The 18,647-nt window shown below is 38.3% G+C and overlaps 1 protein-coding gene across 1 annotated transcript in view; it reads right to left on the bottom strand.

Annotated features, from left to right (window-relative positions):
* The window catches only part of LOC150080439 (centrosomal protein of 290 kDa-like), a 124,466-nt gene that overhangs the window by 61,020 nt on the left and 44,799 nt on the right, over positions 1 to 18,647 (bottom strand). Inside the window, exon 5 of the mRNA XM_090380693.1 lies at positions 7,549 to 7,737. Within this exon, the coding sequence (XP_090236819.1) occupies positions 7,549 to 7,737 (189 nt within the window). The remainder of the gene's footprint in view (positions 1 to 7,548; positions 7,738 to 18,647) is intronic.

Here is an 18,647-nt window from a genome sequence, read left to right as displayed (position 1 = left end):
GCAGCATAGTGTCAGTAGTGTCCTTGACAACCCTGCCAACCTTTGTATCGTCTGCAAACTTGGACATTAAGCCTGATATACCATCATCAATATCATTTATAAATACAGAAAACAATAAAGGCCCCAATACTGAACCCTGAGGGACTCCACTAATAACATTAGTCCACGATGAGCAGTGTCCATTGATTACCACTCTCTGTCTTCTCCCCCTCAACCACCCCTTTATCCATAGCAGCAACTTGCCTCCAATGCCACACTGCTCCAATTTGTGCAGCAGTCTTCCATGTGCAACAGTATCAAAAGCCTTTCTAAGATCCAAGTATATAATATCAAAGTTATTCCCTGCATCCAGTTCTTTTGTGACTGCATCATAGTATCCAATCAAATTGGTCAGGCAAGACTTCCCCTTAACAAAACCATGCTGTGTCCTAGCTATAACTGAAGTCTTGTCTAGATGATCCTGCAGTGCTTCTTTCTCCAGTGCCTCCATTAATTTTCCGGGAACAGAAGTTAAACTCACAGGTCTATAATTACTTGTGTCAGCCTTTGATCCCCCTTTGTGAATTGGGGTCACATTTGCACATCTCCAGTCAATGGGTACCTCCCCTGAGTCCAAGGAAGCTCTCATAATTATGGCTAAGGGTTTGCTTACCTCCTTTGCTGCCTCCTTTAATATAACTGGATAGATCCCATCCACCCCAGGTGCCTTTCTTGTGTTTATCTTCAACAATTTCTCCTCCACTTTGCTCTCAGTTATTACAAGATTCTCTAGCTTACTGCTAGAGTTGAATACACCTCTGGCATTCCCCTCGCTGAATAACTCCTCATGTGTGAATGTCGATGCAAAATATTCATTTAGTTTGTTAGCTACCCGAGCAGGGTCATCAACAGTTGACCCATCGATCTCAAGTGGACCAATCTGATTCATCCCCTTCCTTCTAGAGTTTACATAAGTAAAGAACTCTTTGCTGTTTTTCTTCGCATCCCTTGCCAAGGATCTCTCGTAATCTGCCTTCGCCTGCCTAACCTCCTTTGTAACTTGGTTACAGATCAACTTGTATCTATCATAGGCATCCGTGTCACGTGTTAATTTGTATGTATCCCATGCATTTTTCTTCTCTGCCATATGCCTCATTAGTTCATCTGACAACCATTTAGGCCTAAACCTTGAACAATATTTCTTAGTTGGTATGTAAAGCCTAGTAGCTTCCACGATAAGTTCTTTGAATGCTTCCCATTTTGAATTTGCTGTTGGCAATATCATCAGTTGATCCCACTGTATAGAATTTAAATACTGTCTCAGTCCATTGTAGTCGCCTTTACGAAAGCAATACCCCTTCCCTTTACCCCTAATGGTAGTTACCTCTTTGAGTAACTCCCACTTCAGCACACTGTGATCACTGCCACCAAGTGGTTCATTTATCTGCAGATTCTTAATGCATGAAGAATCACTACTGATAATCAAATCAAGAGTATTACTCCCTCTAGTTGCCTCCCGAACATGCTGATGTAGAAAACAATCATCCAATAAATCCACAAAAGCCTTGCTACTGTGTGAGTGACCAGCCCCCAAATTCCAGTCAATATCTGGGAAATTAAAATCCCCCATTATAAGACTCTCTGATTTACTGGCCCACTCTATTTCTCCGAACAGTTTCTTATTATACTCATCAGAGTCATTAGGCCTATAGCACACTCCTACTCTCAATTTTGATCTCCCAATGCTTATGTCACACCAAACTGACTCGACACTGCACTGTCCAGCGATGTCGACTGGCTTCACTTCCTTGGATTTTATGTGTTTCTTAATTAATAGCATAACCCCTCCTCCCTTCCTATCCTGTCTATCCTTTCTGTACACATTGTTCTCCCCAAATTCCAGTTCTGCATTTCTTATATCTGTGTGACACCACGTCTCTGAAATCCCCACAATATCTGCCTTTGATGTTTTGAGCAATACCTCAAATTCATCAAATTTATTTACTAAACTCCTAGCATTGGTGTACACACAAGTATACATGCACCTGTTCTTTTTCTTAGCTACCCTAACACAACCCATGTGTTTACTTGTACCCCAATGATTCCCAGCAGTCTCTGAAATATCCTGCATCTTATTTTCCAGGCTGCGGCTCATTCCAATAGAAGCAGTGCAAGAATCACTTTCACCTCTGCCAGTGGCTACTGTTAATCTATTAGTCCTTGTATCCCCCCAATCTAGCAGTTTTCCGACCCACCTAACATTGCCTCGATAGCATCAGCAAACATTCTTGCACCCTTTCTATTTAAGTGTATCCCATCCCTGTAGAAGCAGTCTCTCCTGTTAACAAGTACAGACCAGGCTGAAAAAAATTCTACCCCTTGAGCCCTGCACAATCTTTCCAGGGCCGAATTGATTGACAGGGCTCTCATCATATACTCCCTCCTATCGTGAAGAAGGAGGAAGGGGCCTGATAGAGCTCATTGAGCAAACAGTGATAGTTAACCTGAAGAATTACTTCCAGAAACACAAAGCAGCACTCCAGCAGGCCATAAGGAAGATAGACAAGCAGTATACCCCACTCAACCTAAGCGAGGAGTCCCCCCAACCAGGAGATACAAACAAAGCTAGAAAGATGGGCAGAGAAGACACTCCATGGCAGACACTACAATAATCTCCATCAAGATCACATAGATAAAATTGCTTCCAATGCATGGCTCATAAGTAGGACGCTCTTCCCCAAGACTGAAGGATTCATGCTCGCCATCGAAGACCAGGTAATCAACACCAGGAACTATAGAAAATACATTGCAAAGGAGCCTGGAGTGTTCGATGACACATGTCGATGATGCCACCTGGCCTCAGAAATGATCCAACACATCACCACGGGATACAAGGTGCTCACCCAGACTGGGTACACTCATAGACACGACCAGGTAGCCAGGATAATACATCAGAAGCTAGCAAGGAAATACCAGTTGATCGAAGAAAGTGTACCATACGAACTCCAGTCAGTACTAGAGACCCCAATCCACAAGCTGTACTGGGATCATGCCATAATAATGGATAGAACAATCCCGCACAACAGACCGGACATAACCCTTGTGAACAAGAAGGAAAAGGTTACCTATCTGTACATAGTGGTACCCAACACTGGCAACCTGCAGGAAAGCCATTGGGAAAAAATCAGGAAGTACACGAACCTAAGACAGGAGATAAAAGAGATGTGGCATATGAAACAAGTAATGACCATCTCAATCATCATGTCAACGATTGGTATGGTGCCAAAGACCCCACATAACAGCCAGCAGCAATAGGTCTCCCAGCAAACACCTACATGGAACTCCAGAAAGCCGCAATTCTGAACAGATGTAGGATAGTCAGAGAGTTCCTTGACCAACAGTAACACCAGACATAACAACAACCACCCTGTGTACTTGGTAGCAATACCAATCACGAGGTGGAACCCCCAATCAGGGAGAAATAACATCATAATAATAATAACCTCACTTTGTGACTTGATTACAGACTAGTTTATATCTACCACAGGCAACTGATAATTTATATGCATCCCATTCATTTTTCTTCTCTCCCCCATGTCTGATTAGTTCATCTGGCACCCATTTAGGCTTAAACCTTGAACAGTATTTCTTAGTTGGCATGAAAACCTAGTACCTTCTATGATTATTTCCTTGAATGCTTCCCATTTAGAATTTGTTGTTGGTAAAATCATTAGTTGGTCCCCAAATGTATAGAATTTAAAAATTGTTTGGGAACACTGTAGTCTCCTTTATGAAAGCAAAATCCCTTCCCTTTACCTATGACAGTAATTATGTCTTTAATTAAATTGCACATCAATACACTGTGATCAATGCTACCTAGTGGTTCTTTTATCTGCAGATTTTAAATGCATGAAGAATCACTGCTGATATTCAAGTCAAGAGTATTGCTTCCTCTTGTTGCCTATTTAACATGCTGTAGAATACAATCATCCAATAAAACAACAAAAGCCATTCTAGTATGCAAGTGACCAATCCAGAAGTTACAATCAATATCTGGAAATTTAAAATCTCTCATTATAAGAAATTGATTTACTGGCCCAATCTATTTCTCCGTACAATTGTTCGTTGTACTCATCAGAGTCATTAGGCCTATAACACACTTCTACTCTCATTTTTCTTTCCCAGTGCTTATGTCAAACGAAACCCATATCCACTGGATGCACTGCCTTAGATTTTATGTGCTTCTTAACTAAGAGCATAACCCTCCTCCTCTTATGCTGTCTGTCCTTTCTGTATACATTGTAATCCCTATATTCAAATTCTGCATCCCTTATATCTGAGTGACACCACATCTGATATCCGAAGAACGTCTGCATTTGCATCTACTGGTGAAGCAGACGAAGAACGTCTGCTTCACCAGCACTTCAAATTTATCAAATTTATTAAATATACTCCTAGCATTGGTATATATGCAATATACATGCATATGTTCTTATTCTTAGTTACCCTAACACATGTACTTACTTGTTTCATGATGACTCCCAGCAGTCCTTGAAAATCCACAGTACCTTTCTTCCAATGCTGTTGCTCATTCCAATAGAAGCAGTGCAAGAATCACTTTCACCTCTGCCTGTGGCTATTGTTAATTTATTAGTCTGTGTATCTCCCCAAGCTAGCAGCTTTCCAACACTCCTAACACTGCCTCAATAGCATTAGCAAATATTCTTGCACCCTTTCTGTTTAAGTGTATCCAATCCCTGTAGAAGCAGTCTCTCCTGTTAAAATGCACAGACCATGCTGAGAAAACGTCTACCCCAATCTCTCCAGTGCTGAATTGATTGACAAGGCTCTCATCATACACTCCTTCCTAAAGTGTCTAGTCAGAATTGCACACTCTTCCAAATTTAACCCTAACTTGTGACATTTTTCAACATTGATCTGTACTTATTAAGTAAGTCTGCAGATCTTGGAAGCTACTTATCTTGGAAGCTACTAGGCTTTACATACCAACTAAGAAATATTGTTCAAGGTTTAGGCCTAAATGGATGTCAGATGAACTAATGAGACATATGGCAGAGAAGAAAAATGCATGGGATACATACAAATTAACACGTGACACAGAAGCCTATGATAGATACAAGTTGATCGGTAACCAAGTTACAAAGGAGGTTAGGGAGGTGAAGGTAGATTACGAGATATCTTTGGCAAGGGATGCAAAGAAAAACAGCAAAGAGTTCTTTACTTATGTAAACTCTAGAAGGAAGGGGATGAATCAGATTGGTCCACTTGATATCGATGGGTCAACTGATGTTGATCCTGCTCAGGTAGCTAACAAACTAAATGAATATTTTGCATCGACATTCACACATGACGAGTTATTCAGCGAGGGGAATGCCAGAGGTGTATTCAACTCTGGCAGTAAGCTAGAATCTTGTAATAACAAAGTAAAGTGGAGGAGAAATTGTTGAAGATAAACACAAGAAAGGCACTTGGGGTGGATGGGATCTATCCAGTTATATTAAATGAGGCAACAAAGGAAGTAAGCAAACCCTTAGCCATAATTATGAGAGTTTCCTTGGACTCAGGGGAGGTACCCATGGACTGGAGATGTGCAAATGTGACCCCAATTCACAAAGGAGGATCAAAGACTGACACAAGTAATTATAGACCTGTGAGTTTAACTTCTGTTCCCGGAAAATTAATGGAGGCACTGGTTAAAGAAGCACTGCAGGATCATCTAGACAAGACTTCGGTTATAGCTCGGACACAGCATGGTTTTGTTAAGGGGAAGTCTTGCCTGACCAATTTGATTGGATACTATGATGCAGTCACAAAAGAACTGGATGCAGGGAATAACTTTGATGTCATATATTTGGATCTTAGAAAGGCTTTTGATACTGTTGCACATGGAAGACTGCTGCACAAATTGGAGCAGTGTGGCATTGGAAGCGAATTGCTGTTATGGATAAAGGAATGGTTGAGGGGGAGAAGACAGAGAGCGGTAATCAATGGACACTACTCATCGTAGACTAATGTTATTAGTGGAGTCCCTCAGGGTTCAGTGTTGGGTCCATTATCGTTTTCTGTATTTATAAATGATACTGATGATGGTATATCAAGCTTAATGTCCAAGTTTGAAGACGATATGAAGGTTGGCAGGGTTGTCAAGGACACTACTGATGCTATGCTGCTGCAACAGGATCTGGAAAGGTTGAGCAGATGGGCTGAGAGGTGGCAAATGAAGTTTAACATTGACAAATGTAAAGTATTACATATGGGAAACAGCAACCTCAGAAACATATCAACTCTGTGGTACTACACTGACAGTGGTAGAGAATGAAAGAGACCTGGGGGTGGTTGTGCAGGCAGATATGAAGTTCTCTGAGCAGTGCAGACGGGCTGCAAGAGTAGCACATGGTGTATTGTCAATGATATATAGGAACTTTTCTAGCAGGGATAAGGAGGTGATTATTCCCTTGTATAAGGTAATGGTCAAGCCACACCTAGAGTACTGTATACAGGCCTGGAGGCCTCATTTCAAGAAGTATGTAGAGCTGCTGGAACGAGTACAGAGAAGGGCAACAAGATTAGTGAATGGAACAAAGGGGTGCTCTTATGAAGAAAGGCTTAAGTTTTGCAAATTACAGTGTCTGGAGACTAAGCACCAGCGAGGTGATCTGATAGAGGTGTATAACGCCTTGAATGGTTTGAGCATGCTCAATGCTGATGGGATACTGCCTCTTGCTCAGAAAACCTGAGAGGGCATAAATTCAAATTGAAGAAAGACAGATGTAGGATAGATGTGCGGAAATTTGCCTTTAGCCAGCGGGTGGTTGGTTGGTGGAACAGACTTCCATCCCTTGTTGTGGAAGTTGATAGCCTAAATAAGTTTAAGGCTCAGCTGGACAGGTATTTTGAAAGAACAGAGAGGTGAAGTGGAAGTGGTTATTTTTTATTTATCTATTTTATTTTATTTTATTTATTTATTTTTTTTTTTGGCTGATGCTGCATAAGCTTGCTTTCTTGCATCAAATGCCTCTACTAATGCTAATCTCCTACTCTTTTAATATCATTAGTGGCAACATGTACAAAAATATCACCTTTTGTGTCCTTAAAAGATGATATCTGCTTTACAATGTCATCAACTTTTGCCCCCCCCTGGCAGAACCCTGGTCCTATTCCACTATCCTTTTTGCATATATAACAATGAAAGTGGAGAAGCTATTATCATAAGGTGTTTTCATGGGTAAAACTATTTGCTTACTCAGAAAAATGTTCTAAAATTAGTAATCTTATTTGTTTGACTTTGGTGCAATCAAAAAATCAAAAATTTTAGGGCATGAATTTTTGTAATAATGTATAAAAAATAATGTTAAAGGTAAAAAAAAAAAAAGACTTTTAAAATACTTTTTAGCAATATTCGTTTAGATTCAGAAATTCAATTCAGAAATTAATTGATGCTCCTTCCCTCTTCTCCCCCTCCACAAAAAGTTCATAAAGAGATTTTCCTGTATAATTAATGCACACTAAAATTTTATGTTACATAATATCAATTTTCATTACTAATACCCTTGTAAGTTCTTTCCTTAGTCTATTGTTTTCTGAAACAGCTTTGGAAATTTTATCATCTACAGCTGCAGCATTCTTCATTTTCAATGAATGAAACGTTCCTTTTCTGTTATCATTTCTTGCACTGCTACCATGCCCATGTTGCACAACGTTAGCCTCCATACTTATTTGCTTGATATTTTCTGACACCTACATATATATAAAAAATAAGCTTTTGATAACTATTCTAGTACACTCAGCAGCATTAATTATATAAATTTTACAAATATAAATCTGGCAATATGAGACTTTTCAAACTTAATATGGTATGGATTCAGTGGTAATAAAGTGTATAGATCTCAATTACTGTAGAAAGTTTATGCAAGGTTCCCACAGAGTGGCAATGCAAATTGGCCACTGTCACATTACAGAATTTCACTTACTTTGGGAAATTTTCCTCAACGTCGCACTCTAAACTTTAGAATGTGATGCTGAAAAGAAAGTATAAATAATAAAAAATTGCCACAGATGCGATTGTAAATATGATGCTGTAGCCTCTGAAAGAGGCTACAACATCATATTTAGTGTCGATCAAATGCATGCTACGGTATAACTGAATGGTCTATTTTTCTGTAAGTGAAATAATCATCAAACAAAATGGTAATAAACAATTAATGATCTGCTGCATGCAAATTATTATGTGGTTTGCCACTTGAACAGACTCTCTACTATTACAACTATATAAAATAATTTATTTTTTCTAGTTTATTGAACAAATTTAATACATAAGTAAGTATTACACATATTTTACCATAACAGATACTATGGCTGGTTTTTCATATCCTAATTTCTAATCACATTTGCTTAAAAACTATTAATTTTATATAAAATAAGCTTCAGACAGAAAATGTATATCTGATTAGGAGCTATGATATATCAGAAGTACAGAAAAAATATATTTTTTTGATTATGGTTTACTCAGAAAATTTAATTGATTTTATTAATTCTTATATTACTGTAACTACAACTGCCTTCCCAGATCTTGACTTTCGAACCACAGTCATGAAATAATAAGTAGTTCTACATAAAATATATTTCGGGCAGAAAATATTTCTCCAAATGAAACCCAAACTTTGTAATTGATATTTTTCTTCTATCTCCCACAGATCTAGGTACAGGATTTGAAGACAGAGTTTGAATGGAGTTCAAAAATTGATCATTGGGAGAAGGAAAGTGGGTTGCTGTCCATCAGTGGCTTAATAATATTGCCTCAACCTCAACAATGGGAGTTTGCTGACGAGGCTAGTGGGAGCCAGACACATTCAAAGCTGCTAAGTGAACTTTTTTATTTATTGATTTGAAATTATTGTTTTTGTATAACTTTTGATTTAAATTTAGTAGTATACTTTTTAAGTGATTTGCTGATTAAATTTAATTTATTTTTTTACTCAGCCTTGTAATTGCATAGAAAACCACAGTCGGTGAAGGTAAAGAAAGTCAACACGAGAACCGTCGGATAACTTACGCAGAAAATTAGTTTCTCAATATGCCACTCTAGTGCTGCTTGCTCGGTAAACAGATGGTAGGTGTTATCAGTCTGGAGCAGAAGTCGAGAATGATATATTGATTGACAGGTAGGTGCTGCAAACAATGTGCTGATTGGTGCGTGAACACAACACACAATAACATTGGTTTAGTATCACTTTAGTAGCACTAATGATCAAAGCACTAATGATCAATTGCCCTAGTGAACGCTTTCCATAATGGTGAAAAAAAGTCAGGTTACCCAGCACTAATGGTCACTTGCCCTAATCGCACATTAGTGAACACTTTCCATAATGATGAATAAAGGTCAGGTTACCTCCACTTGAATCCCACGGGAGCTTGAACCCCTCATGAAGTGGAGGTGGTAACCTAACCTTTTTTCTTTAGAATCACAGTCATATTAAGAAATACATTCATAAAAAAATAAATTTTTTTATGAATGTATTTTTATTTTCTTGTTCAATAATATGCCCTAATGGTGAAAAAAGGTTGGGGTTACCTCCACTTGAATCCCATGGGAGCTTGAAACCCTGCTGAAATGTTGAGGGTAGCCCAACCTTTTTTCTTTAGAATCATGGATGGACTAGCGCATAAATTGTTTATTAACAAAATATTAATTTTTTATTACTGTACTTTTATTTTTAAAGACACTCATGCGGATACATGTGTATCATAATGTCAATCAACACCTCAATAGCTACTCACTACATATATATATATATACAGGTGAACCCCGCTTAACACTGATAATTCGTTCCGTAAAAACAGAGCGCGAAGTGAATCCGCGATAAGCGAGCGCCACATTCCCATAAAGTAACATATGTATTTGTGAGTTGCGGTCGGTGCCATAGGATATTTCCTAATCAATAATAAACGGTAGTGAAAAGATGCACAAATGTCAGTCAGTCAAAATATTTAATATTCAAATATTTGTACATATAAAATATTCTGCATTACATATGTATATAATTATGTGGTAACTACTTACGTATCAAAATTAAACTTAAAATTCCAATTAAAATCATGAATTTAATTCATCTAAATTGATTTAATTTAATTAATGAATTTAATCAAGGAAAATGTGTCGATTTTGGGTTGAACTTTGGCCCTCTTCCAAATAAACTAAAAGGGGTTTAATTTTAAATCCTCCGCAGCATTACCACCCAACAATAAAGTCGCCTGATCCTTTGCCGCCTTGAAACCTGGCATGTTTTTTTTTTTCTTTTTTCAATATGAAACTTCTTTTAGACATTCATTTCCACAAAATTCCTGCTTCGAATATGTTATAAACTTGTTGAGAAGTATAACACATAATATCCCTCTTCAATAATTTTAACAAGTTCTTTTTTGAAAGTTTCGGCTCCTTAATCTGCACTTACGGCTTCTCCCTGGATTTTAAATCTATTCAACTAGCCCTTACTAGTTTTAAATGGTTCCACATTTTTTTTTTTTAGGTGAGTTTTCTTCAGATCATCATATTGGCTAATCTCTCTCTCTCTTTTTTTTTTTTAATAATATTTAACTTAACTGAATTCTGCATTGGATATTATCTTCAATAAAATTAGTTAAGTCTTTCCATTTCAATCCTAATAGCCGACCTAGCCCTAGTTGCTTGCAGTGGAACAGCTATCTTTCGTAGCCAGGTGGGGAGGAGCAGCAGTGCGTAGCACATGCTTCCTGATTAGACCGGGGTTCGAGCCCCTGACCACCAAATACGGAGGAAGGATGTAGAAAGGTCAGGGAATGACCACCGCATATCCCTGGATCAATATGGCCTTAGTTGCTAGTACTCCTAATAACCAAATAACAACAACAGCTATCTTACCCGCTGCTAAAATTAATTCATTTTTTTATAATTGTTCTTACAGTTAAACTTGCGAGTCCTAAATTATGGCACGCATCCGCTTCTCTTTGACCGGAATCGATTCGCTTCAAAACGTCTAATTTAATTTTCAAATTAAGTCTTTTTCTTACATTTATAGTCTTCGTACTGCGCTCAGACGTTGTTGCTTTTTCATTCTTATCTGCCATTATTAACTCTTCGAAAATGTAACTGCGTTGGTTGCATTAATTATGATACAATGTTCAAGTAAGGGGCTTAGAGGGGAACAGGTATCCTGTGTGTTATCAGACACTCAGCCTAAAACACTGATGGATCCAATATCTCTCTATTACAGAAGATTTAGGAGAAGTCCGGTTGGCCTGCCTCCCTAAAATCCACTCATGCATACCTTCTCGATGGTAAGCCCTGTTACGTCACTTAGGTGGCAACGAACGTGTAGAGTGGTTCTCTTCAAGACGCCTGGTCAGCGTGAAGAGGAAAAGACCAAACCCTCCAGCAATGAGAGCACAACAATACAAATGGCCCTCAGTCCCCAGCAGCTTTCACTCTCCCTCTTACGGCAGCGAGAGGATCAGAGTGGAAGCAGAGGGTGCTAAGAATCTCTGGGTACGACCAGGCTGCCATGCACGGAAATTGAATTTGGCCTGTTATAACGTACGATCACTCATCGGTGAAGACAGGATATTAGAGCTGGAAAAGGAATTAGAAAATGTGAATTGGAATATCATCGGTTTGGCTGAAACAAGAAGAAGGAATGAATCACTTATATGTTTATCAAATGGAAATCTGCTGTACACCAATGGAAACAGTTAAAGGAGTGAAGGTGGAGTTGGGTTTCTGATCCATAAAGATTTTAAAAACAACATTTTGGAATTCAAAAGTACATCACCAAGGGTGTCAAGACTAATACTCAAGGTTTCTAAGAGGTACAAGCTAAAGATTATAATGATTTATGCACCAACATCGAGCCATGATGATGAAGCGGTTGAAGAAATGTACACTGAAATTGAGAGTCTTCTAGATGAGAAGAAAACCCACTACACTATTATTATGGGAGACTTCAATGCTAAGGTTGGAAAAAGGCAAAACAGCGCAGAAGAGGAACTATAGGAAATTTTGGAATTGGTGAAAGAAATAAAACAGGTGAAAGACTTGTGGAATTTGCAGAATCTCAAGGACTGTCAGTAATGAACACTTTTTTCAAGAAAAGGGTGAACAGAAAGTGGACATGGAAGAGTCCAAATGGATTAACAACTAATGAAATCGACTTCATCCTCACTAACAGAAGATATATTGTGAATGATGTTACCGTCCTGAATAAGGTAAATGTTGGAAGTGATCACAGAATGGTAAGATGTACACTTGATATAGATGTAGGAAAGGAAAGGAAAAAAATGACTCGAGTAAATAATACAAAGGTCTTTGAAATAACAGAGGAGGAGAAAAAGCAGTATGTACTAGAACTTAAGAACAAGTTTGAGCTTCTGCAGACTGCTCAGGACCAAGATATCGACGAGGAATATTACAATTTTCTGAAAGTGATAAAGCCCAAGAAACCTATAGGGAAACAGAAATCCAAAGAAGAAAAAATTAGTCAAGAAACACTTGTCATGATGAACCAAAGACGACAAATGAAGAGCAAGAAAAAAACTGACAGGGAGAAAATTGAGTATACTGAGTTATGCAAAGCCATTAGAAAGAGACTCAGAGAGGACATAAGAAGATTTAACACAAGAAAAGTAGAACAAGCATTAAGGGAAAACAAAGGATTTAAATCAGCAGCCATGAGCAGTAATACAGAAAGACAAATGATACTGAAACTGAAGAATAGCGATGGTGTACTTATAAACAGCAGAGAAGGCATAATTCAAATAGCAGAAGACTACTATAGAGAATTATACAAGGAGCGAGGGAATGATACCAGCAGTGGGGAACATGGATTGCAGAGTAGCAACACATACGACATACCCGATATTCTTCCTGATGAGGTAGAACATGCATTGAAGAAAATGAAGAATCGGAAAGCCCCAGGGGAAGATGAAGTTACTGTAGAGTTGTTAAAATTGGGAGGAAGAGACATAACACAGAAACTGGCAAGGCTCTTCACAAAGTGCATTAGAAAAGGTGTGATGCCTAAGCAGTGGAATAATGCAATCATAGTTTTGCTGCATAAGAAAGGAGATAAATCAGAAATTGGAAATTACAGACCAATTAGCTTGTTATCCCATATCTACAAGTTGTTCACAAGGGTCATTACTAACAGATTAGAAAGCATACTTGATGAGAATCAACCGAAAGAGCAAGCTGGCTTTAGGACAGGATTCTCAACTATGGATCACCTTCACGTAATATCACAGCTAATGGAGAAAGCAAATGAATATAAAACACCATTATGCCTGGCATTTGTGGATTATGAAAAGGCATTTGACTCCATACAGCATAAGGCAATGTTTCGGGCACTGGAAAGACAAGGCATAGATACTCCATATATTATGATTTTGAAGAAAATATATGAGAGTGCTACATCCTTTATTAGACTAGACAAAGACAGTAGGAAATTTAAAATTGAGAAAGGAGTTCGACAAGGAGACACAATATCTCCGAATCTGTTTACTGCTGCCCTTGAGGAAGCTTTCAGAAGATTAGACTGGTCGCAGAAAGGAGTCAATGTGAACGGAGAGTACCTAAACCATTTACGATTTGCAGATGACATTGTGGTCATAAGCCACGATCCTAAAGAATTAGAGGAAAATCTTAATCAGTTATGCACAGTTAGTAAGGATTTTGGACTAAAGATGAATATGGCTAAAACAAAAGTAATGATGAACAAGTATGCCACGGAAAGGGAAATAATGATTGAAGGAGCAGTAATTGAAAAGGTGGAGTCATATACTTATCTGGGACAAGTTATTAGCTGTAATAATGATAAATGGCTGGAAGTCAAGAGAAGAATAAATTTTGGATGGATAGCATTCAGAAAATATAGTCACATACTGAAGAGCAATATCCCAGTTTGTCTGAAACGTAAAATAATGAATCAATGTATACTCCCCACCATGACTTATGGAAGTGAAACTTGGGCACTCACCAAAAGAATGGAAGAGAAGCTAAGAACTACACAGCGAAGAATGGAACGAATTATATTGGGAATCAGACTGTTAGATAAGAAGAGAAACACATGGATTAGGCAGCAAACTCAAGTAAAGGACATTCTTATCAAAACTAAAGAACTAAAATGGTCTTGGGCAGGACACATAGCTCGAAGACACAATGACAGATGGATTAAGAAAATAACAGAATGGTACCCAAGAGGAGCTAGAAGAAAACCTGGAAGACAAAGGCGGAGATGGATAGATGAAATTCATGAGTTTTTGAGTAGTAAATGGATGGCCAGTGCTCAAAACAGAAGGAACTGGAAAGTTGCTGGAGAGGCCTTCATCCTGCAGTGGATTGAAAATGGCTGATGATGATGATGTTCAAGTAAACTGTTCGTTTCGCACGATGTCTAATACGGTACTGAGTGATGACTAGACTTCGGATAAGTGCATATAACGCAAATAGTACAAGCAATATACTTGGTCATTTTAAAAAATGTTGATCTCGGAACTACGTAACAAGTCACTGTACTGCAATTAAATTAGCGCGTGAGAAAATTTCACTGAGCGTGGGAAAATTTCTCAAGTCAGCGTGGGAAACGCTTTAATGCTGTTTTTCTATTCATTTTTAAGCTATCAACACCATCAAATGAAACGATTTTGTTAAATATGCCAAAAATGCAATCTGTAAAAGAGCGTCATAGTGATCTGTGACAGCATTATAGTCAGATACGGGTTATAATATAAGAACAGCGTTATAGCAAATCAGCGTAAAGCGAACCGCGTTATAATGGGGGCCTGCTGTATATAAAGAATCTTTCTTTCTTTTCCTATTATTTCCTAACCTAACATTTAAGGTTAGGTCACGAAATATAAGGAAACCTTTTCTATTATTTCCTAACTTACCACGCCTACTGCCAGGTTACGAAATATAATGAAAAATAAAGAAACCTTTTCCTTTTTTCGTAACCAAACCTAAATCAACAATACAGTAAAAACACTCATGAACCCCAAAAATCACCTTTTAATAATGGGAAAAAACATAATGAAGAACATAAAAATGAATGGAATGAAACTTTTATTAATTAAGTTTTCGTCAAAAAATCAACCAACATTTTATTTTCCTTACAAATTTCTTCCATCTTTAAAAGATTCATCACTACTATTACCTGTTCATCACAAAACTATTATGCACTGTTCTTTACTCATATATACACATTATAATGCCAATAATAGCTTGTCATCTGTTGCGCGTACCACCAATCATTTCATCGTTTGCCACGCCTACCTGTCAATCAATATATCCTCCTCGATTTCGGCTCCAGACTGATAACACCTACCGTCTGTTTACCGAGTGAGCAGCGCTAGAGTCTGGTGTCAGGAAACTAATTTTCTGCATAAGTTATCTGAAGTTTCTCATCATTCTTGTGTTAGCTTTATCATTATCAGCCATATGGTGCAAGGAAGCTTGAGGCTTTTGCTGCACCAGGGGAAAAAAAAATTTCCAATTTACCCTGAGAGAGAGAGAGAGAGAGAGAGAGAGAGAGAGAGAGAGAGAGAGAAGGAAATCACCAAGAAAGAGAAGAATGATGATATCCAGCTCAGGACCCTGGGTGTGCCAAGCCCATATTCACTAGATGTGAGCCCCTGACTTTCTTTAACTTAGCCCCACAGTCAATTTCTGCTGGCATTGTATCAATAGTAGCAGTGTAATCAGTATCAGCAAATGATTATAAATCATAAATTATACCACTACTTACATGATTTAATAATTTAACTTGTCACGTAGATTGTAACGTAGGACAGTAATATTCATAGAACTTTTAGAATCGGTGATTAGGCATAGATAGCTAGCAGAGAGTTCAAACCACATGGGTGGCAATAGATAGTTAAATTTATTATCTATTATAACTACTTAGATTTTACAAACGTAACATTATAAATTAATACATATAAATCGATAGCAGATATGAAATTCATATAATATAACTCGGTTGAAGTTAATACTCGATACTGAAATATATACCTTAGCTGGATATCATCATTCTTCTCTTTCTTGGCTTTCTTGTTGATTCTCTTCTATTTCACTCACTCACTCACTCACTCTCTCACTCTCTCTCTCTCTCTCTCTCTCTCTCTCTCTCTCTCAGGGTAATGGATTTTTTTTTTTTTTTTTTTTTTTTTGGCTGGTGCAGCATAAGCCTCAGGCTTCCTTGCACCACCACATGGCTAATAATAATAAATATATATATATATACATTATGAAATCAACAGGGATTACCTTTATTTTTGATATCGGATGCTTCTTTTCCAACCAACTCACCTAGTCCAACGAGCTAACACTTCTTTGTGAAGGCGATACAAATTTTATAAAAAATGTGAAACATCTTCCCCACTGTCAGAAGAGTAGTATTCTAGACCCCCTCGGCCTCAATATTGAGCACTATGGTGGTATGGTGGTATGGTGTTTGTAGACAGTACCTCTGCCAGCAAGGAAAACATTATGTAGATTGACATTAAAATTAAAATTTAAAGGTCTAAAAAGCTTAATGGAGAGAATAATCGCTCCATATTCATTAAGCTTTTTAGACCTTTAAATTTTAATTTTAATGTCAATCTACATAATTTTTTCCTTGCTGGCAGAGGTATGGTATTTGTAGACAGAAGTTGGGTTGAGCGCTCAATATTGTTTATAGCTGTTTATTATACTCATCAGAGTAATTAGGTCTATAACACACTCCTACTCTCATTATCATTCCCTCAATTTTGCTTTCCCACTGCTTATGTCACACCAAACTGACTCGAAACAGCACTGTTTCGAGTCCTATCCTGTCCATCCTTCCTGTACACATTGTGCTCCCCAAATTTCAGTTCTGCATTCCTTATATCTGTGTGACACCATGTCTCTGATATCCCAACAATATCTGCCTTTGATGTTTTGACCAACACCTCAGATTCATCAAATTTATTTACCAAATTTCTAGCATTGGTGTACACAGCCCATGTATTTACTTGTTCCACAATGACTCCCAGCAGCCTCTGGAATCCCCTGCACCTTGTTTCCAGGCTGCTGCTCATTCCAATAGAAGCAGTGCAAGAATCACTTCCATCTCTGCCAGCAGCTACTGTTAATCTATTAGTCCGTGTATCAGTTTTCTGACCCACTAACATTGCCTTGATAGCATCAGCAAATATTATTGCACCCTTTCTATTTAAGTGTATCCCATCTCTGTAGAAGCAGTCTCTCCTGTTAACATACACAGACCAGGCTGAGAAAAATTCTACCCCTTGAGCCTTGCACAATCTCTCCAGGGCCGAATTGATTGACAAGGCTCTAATCATATACTCCCTCCTATCGTGTCTGGGCAGAATTGCAGAAACTTTCAAATTTAACCCTAACTCATGGCTTTTTTTTTTCAACACTGACCTGTACTTGTTAAGTAAGGATAGAGTTAAATTCTGTCAGTTGCAGCATCTGGAGACTAGGCACCTGTGAGGTGTACAAGGCCTTGAATGGTTTGAGCAGTCTCAATGCCGATACTTCCACTTGCCAAGATTAAGAACCCGAGGAGGCACAGATTCAAATTGAGGAAAGACAGTTGTAGAATAGATGGGTCTGTCTTTAGCCAGCAGGTAGTTGATTGCTGGAACAGACTTCTATTTGTTGTGGTGGAAGTTAATAGCCTAAATAAATTTAAGGCTGAAGTAGACAAACATTTGGAGTGACTGGATGGGTGAAATGGGAAGGGTTTTTTTTTTGGCTGATTCTCTATAAGCTTGTTTTCTTGCATCATTTGCCTCAACTAATGCTAATTCTAATGCTAATTGCTGCTATGAATAAAGGAATGGTGGAGTGGGAGAAGACAGAGAATGATAATAACCCCAGGGGCTCATATCTGGTGATTACGGGCTTGGCACACCCAGGGTGCTGAGCTGGATAAGCTGGATATCATCATTCTTCTCTTTCTTGGTGATTCCCTTGTCTCTCTCTCTCTCTCTCTCTCTCTATTAGGGTAACTTGGGAATTTTTTTTTTGGCTGGTGCAGCATAGGCCTCAGGCTTCCTTGCTAATAATAATAATAATAATGAGAAAAAGAAGAAGAAAAAGAAGAAGAGCATCCTCAAGAGAGACAGCGTCCACAGCAAACATGAGACCAGAAATCAGAGAATAAGAGAATACTTGGACACACTGAAGCAGAACCTCCTCGCACTCAGCAAGAGACTACACCGATATAAAGAGAGCTCCCAGAGGAAAATAAACAACTGAATCTTCGATGAGGACCAAAGAGCCTTCTACAGGAAACTGGGTGAACATGAGAGAGAGCAGGAAATGGATCACCCGAGAAGAAGACGATCAAAGAGTTCTGCGGAAGTATCTGGAGCAGTGAAATAAGACATAACAGCAGAGCACCCTGGATAGAAGTAGAATGGAAGAAAATGAAGGACATACAAGAGATGAGAGAGAGTGGGAGTGGCCAATCCCCATTAGAAGAAGAAGTAAAACAATCAATCAGGAACATTCACAACTACTGGTACAAGAAGCTCACTTGCACACACAAGCACCTAGCAGAGCAGTTCACTCGAATGATAAGCAACCCGGATACAATCCCGAAGTTTCTCAATGAAGGAGTTACATA

The sequence above is a fragment of the Mastigoproctus giganteus genome, chromosome 9 (genome assembly GCF_048544385.1).
Source record: "Mastigoproctus giganteus isolate SK-2022 chromosome 9, ASM4854438v1, whole genome shotgun sequence".
In the NCBI taxonomy this organism is placed as follows: domain Eukaryota; kingdom Metazoa; phylum Arthropoda; class Arachnida; order Uropygi; family Thelyphonidae; genus Mastigoproctus; species Mastigoproctus giganteus.
Note: the sequence above shows the minus strand (reverse complement) of the source record. Positions and strands in the feature narration are given on the sequence as shown.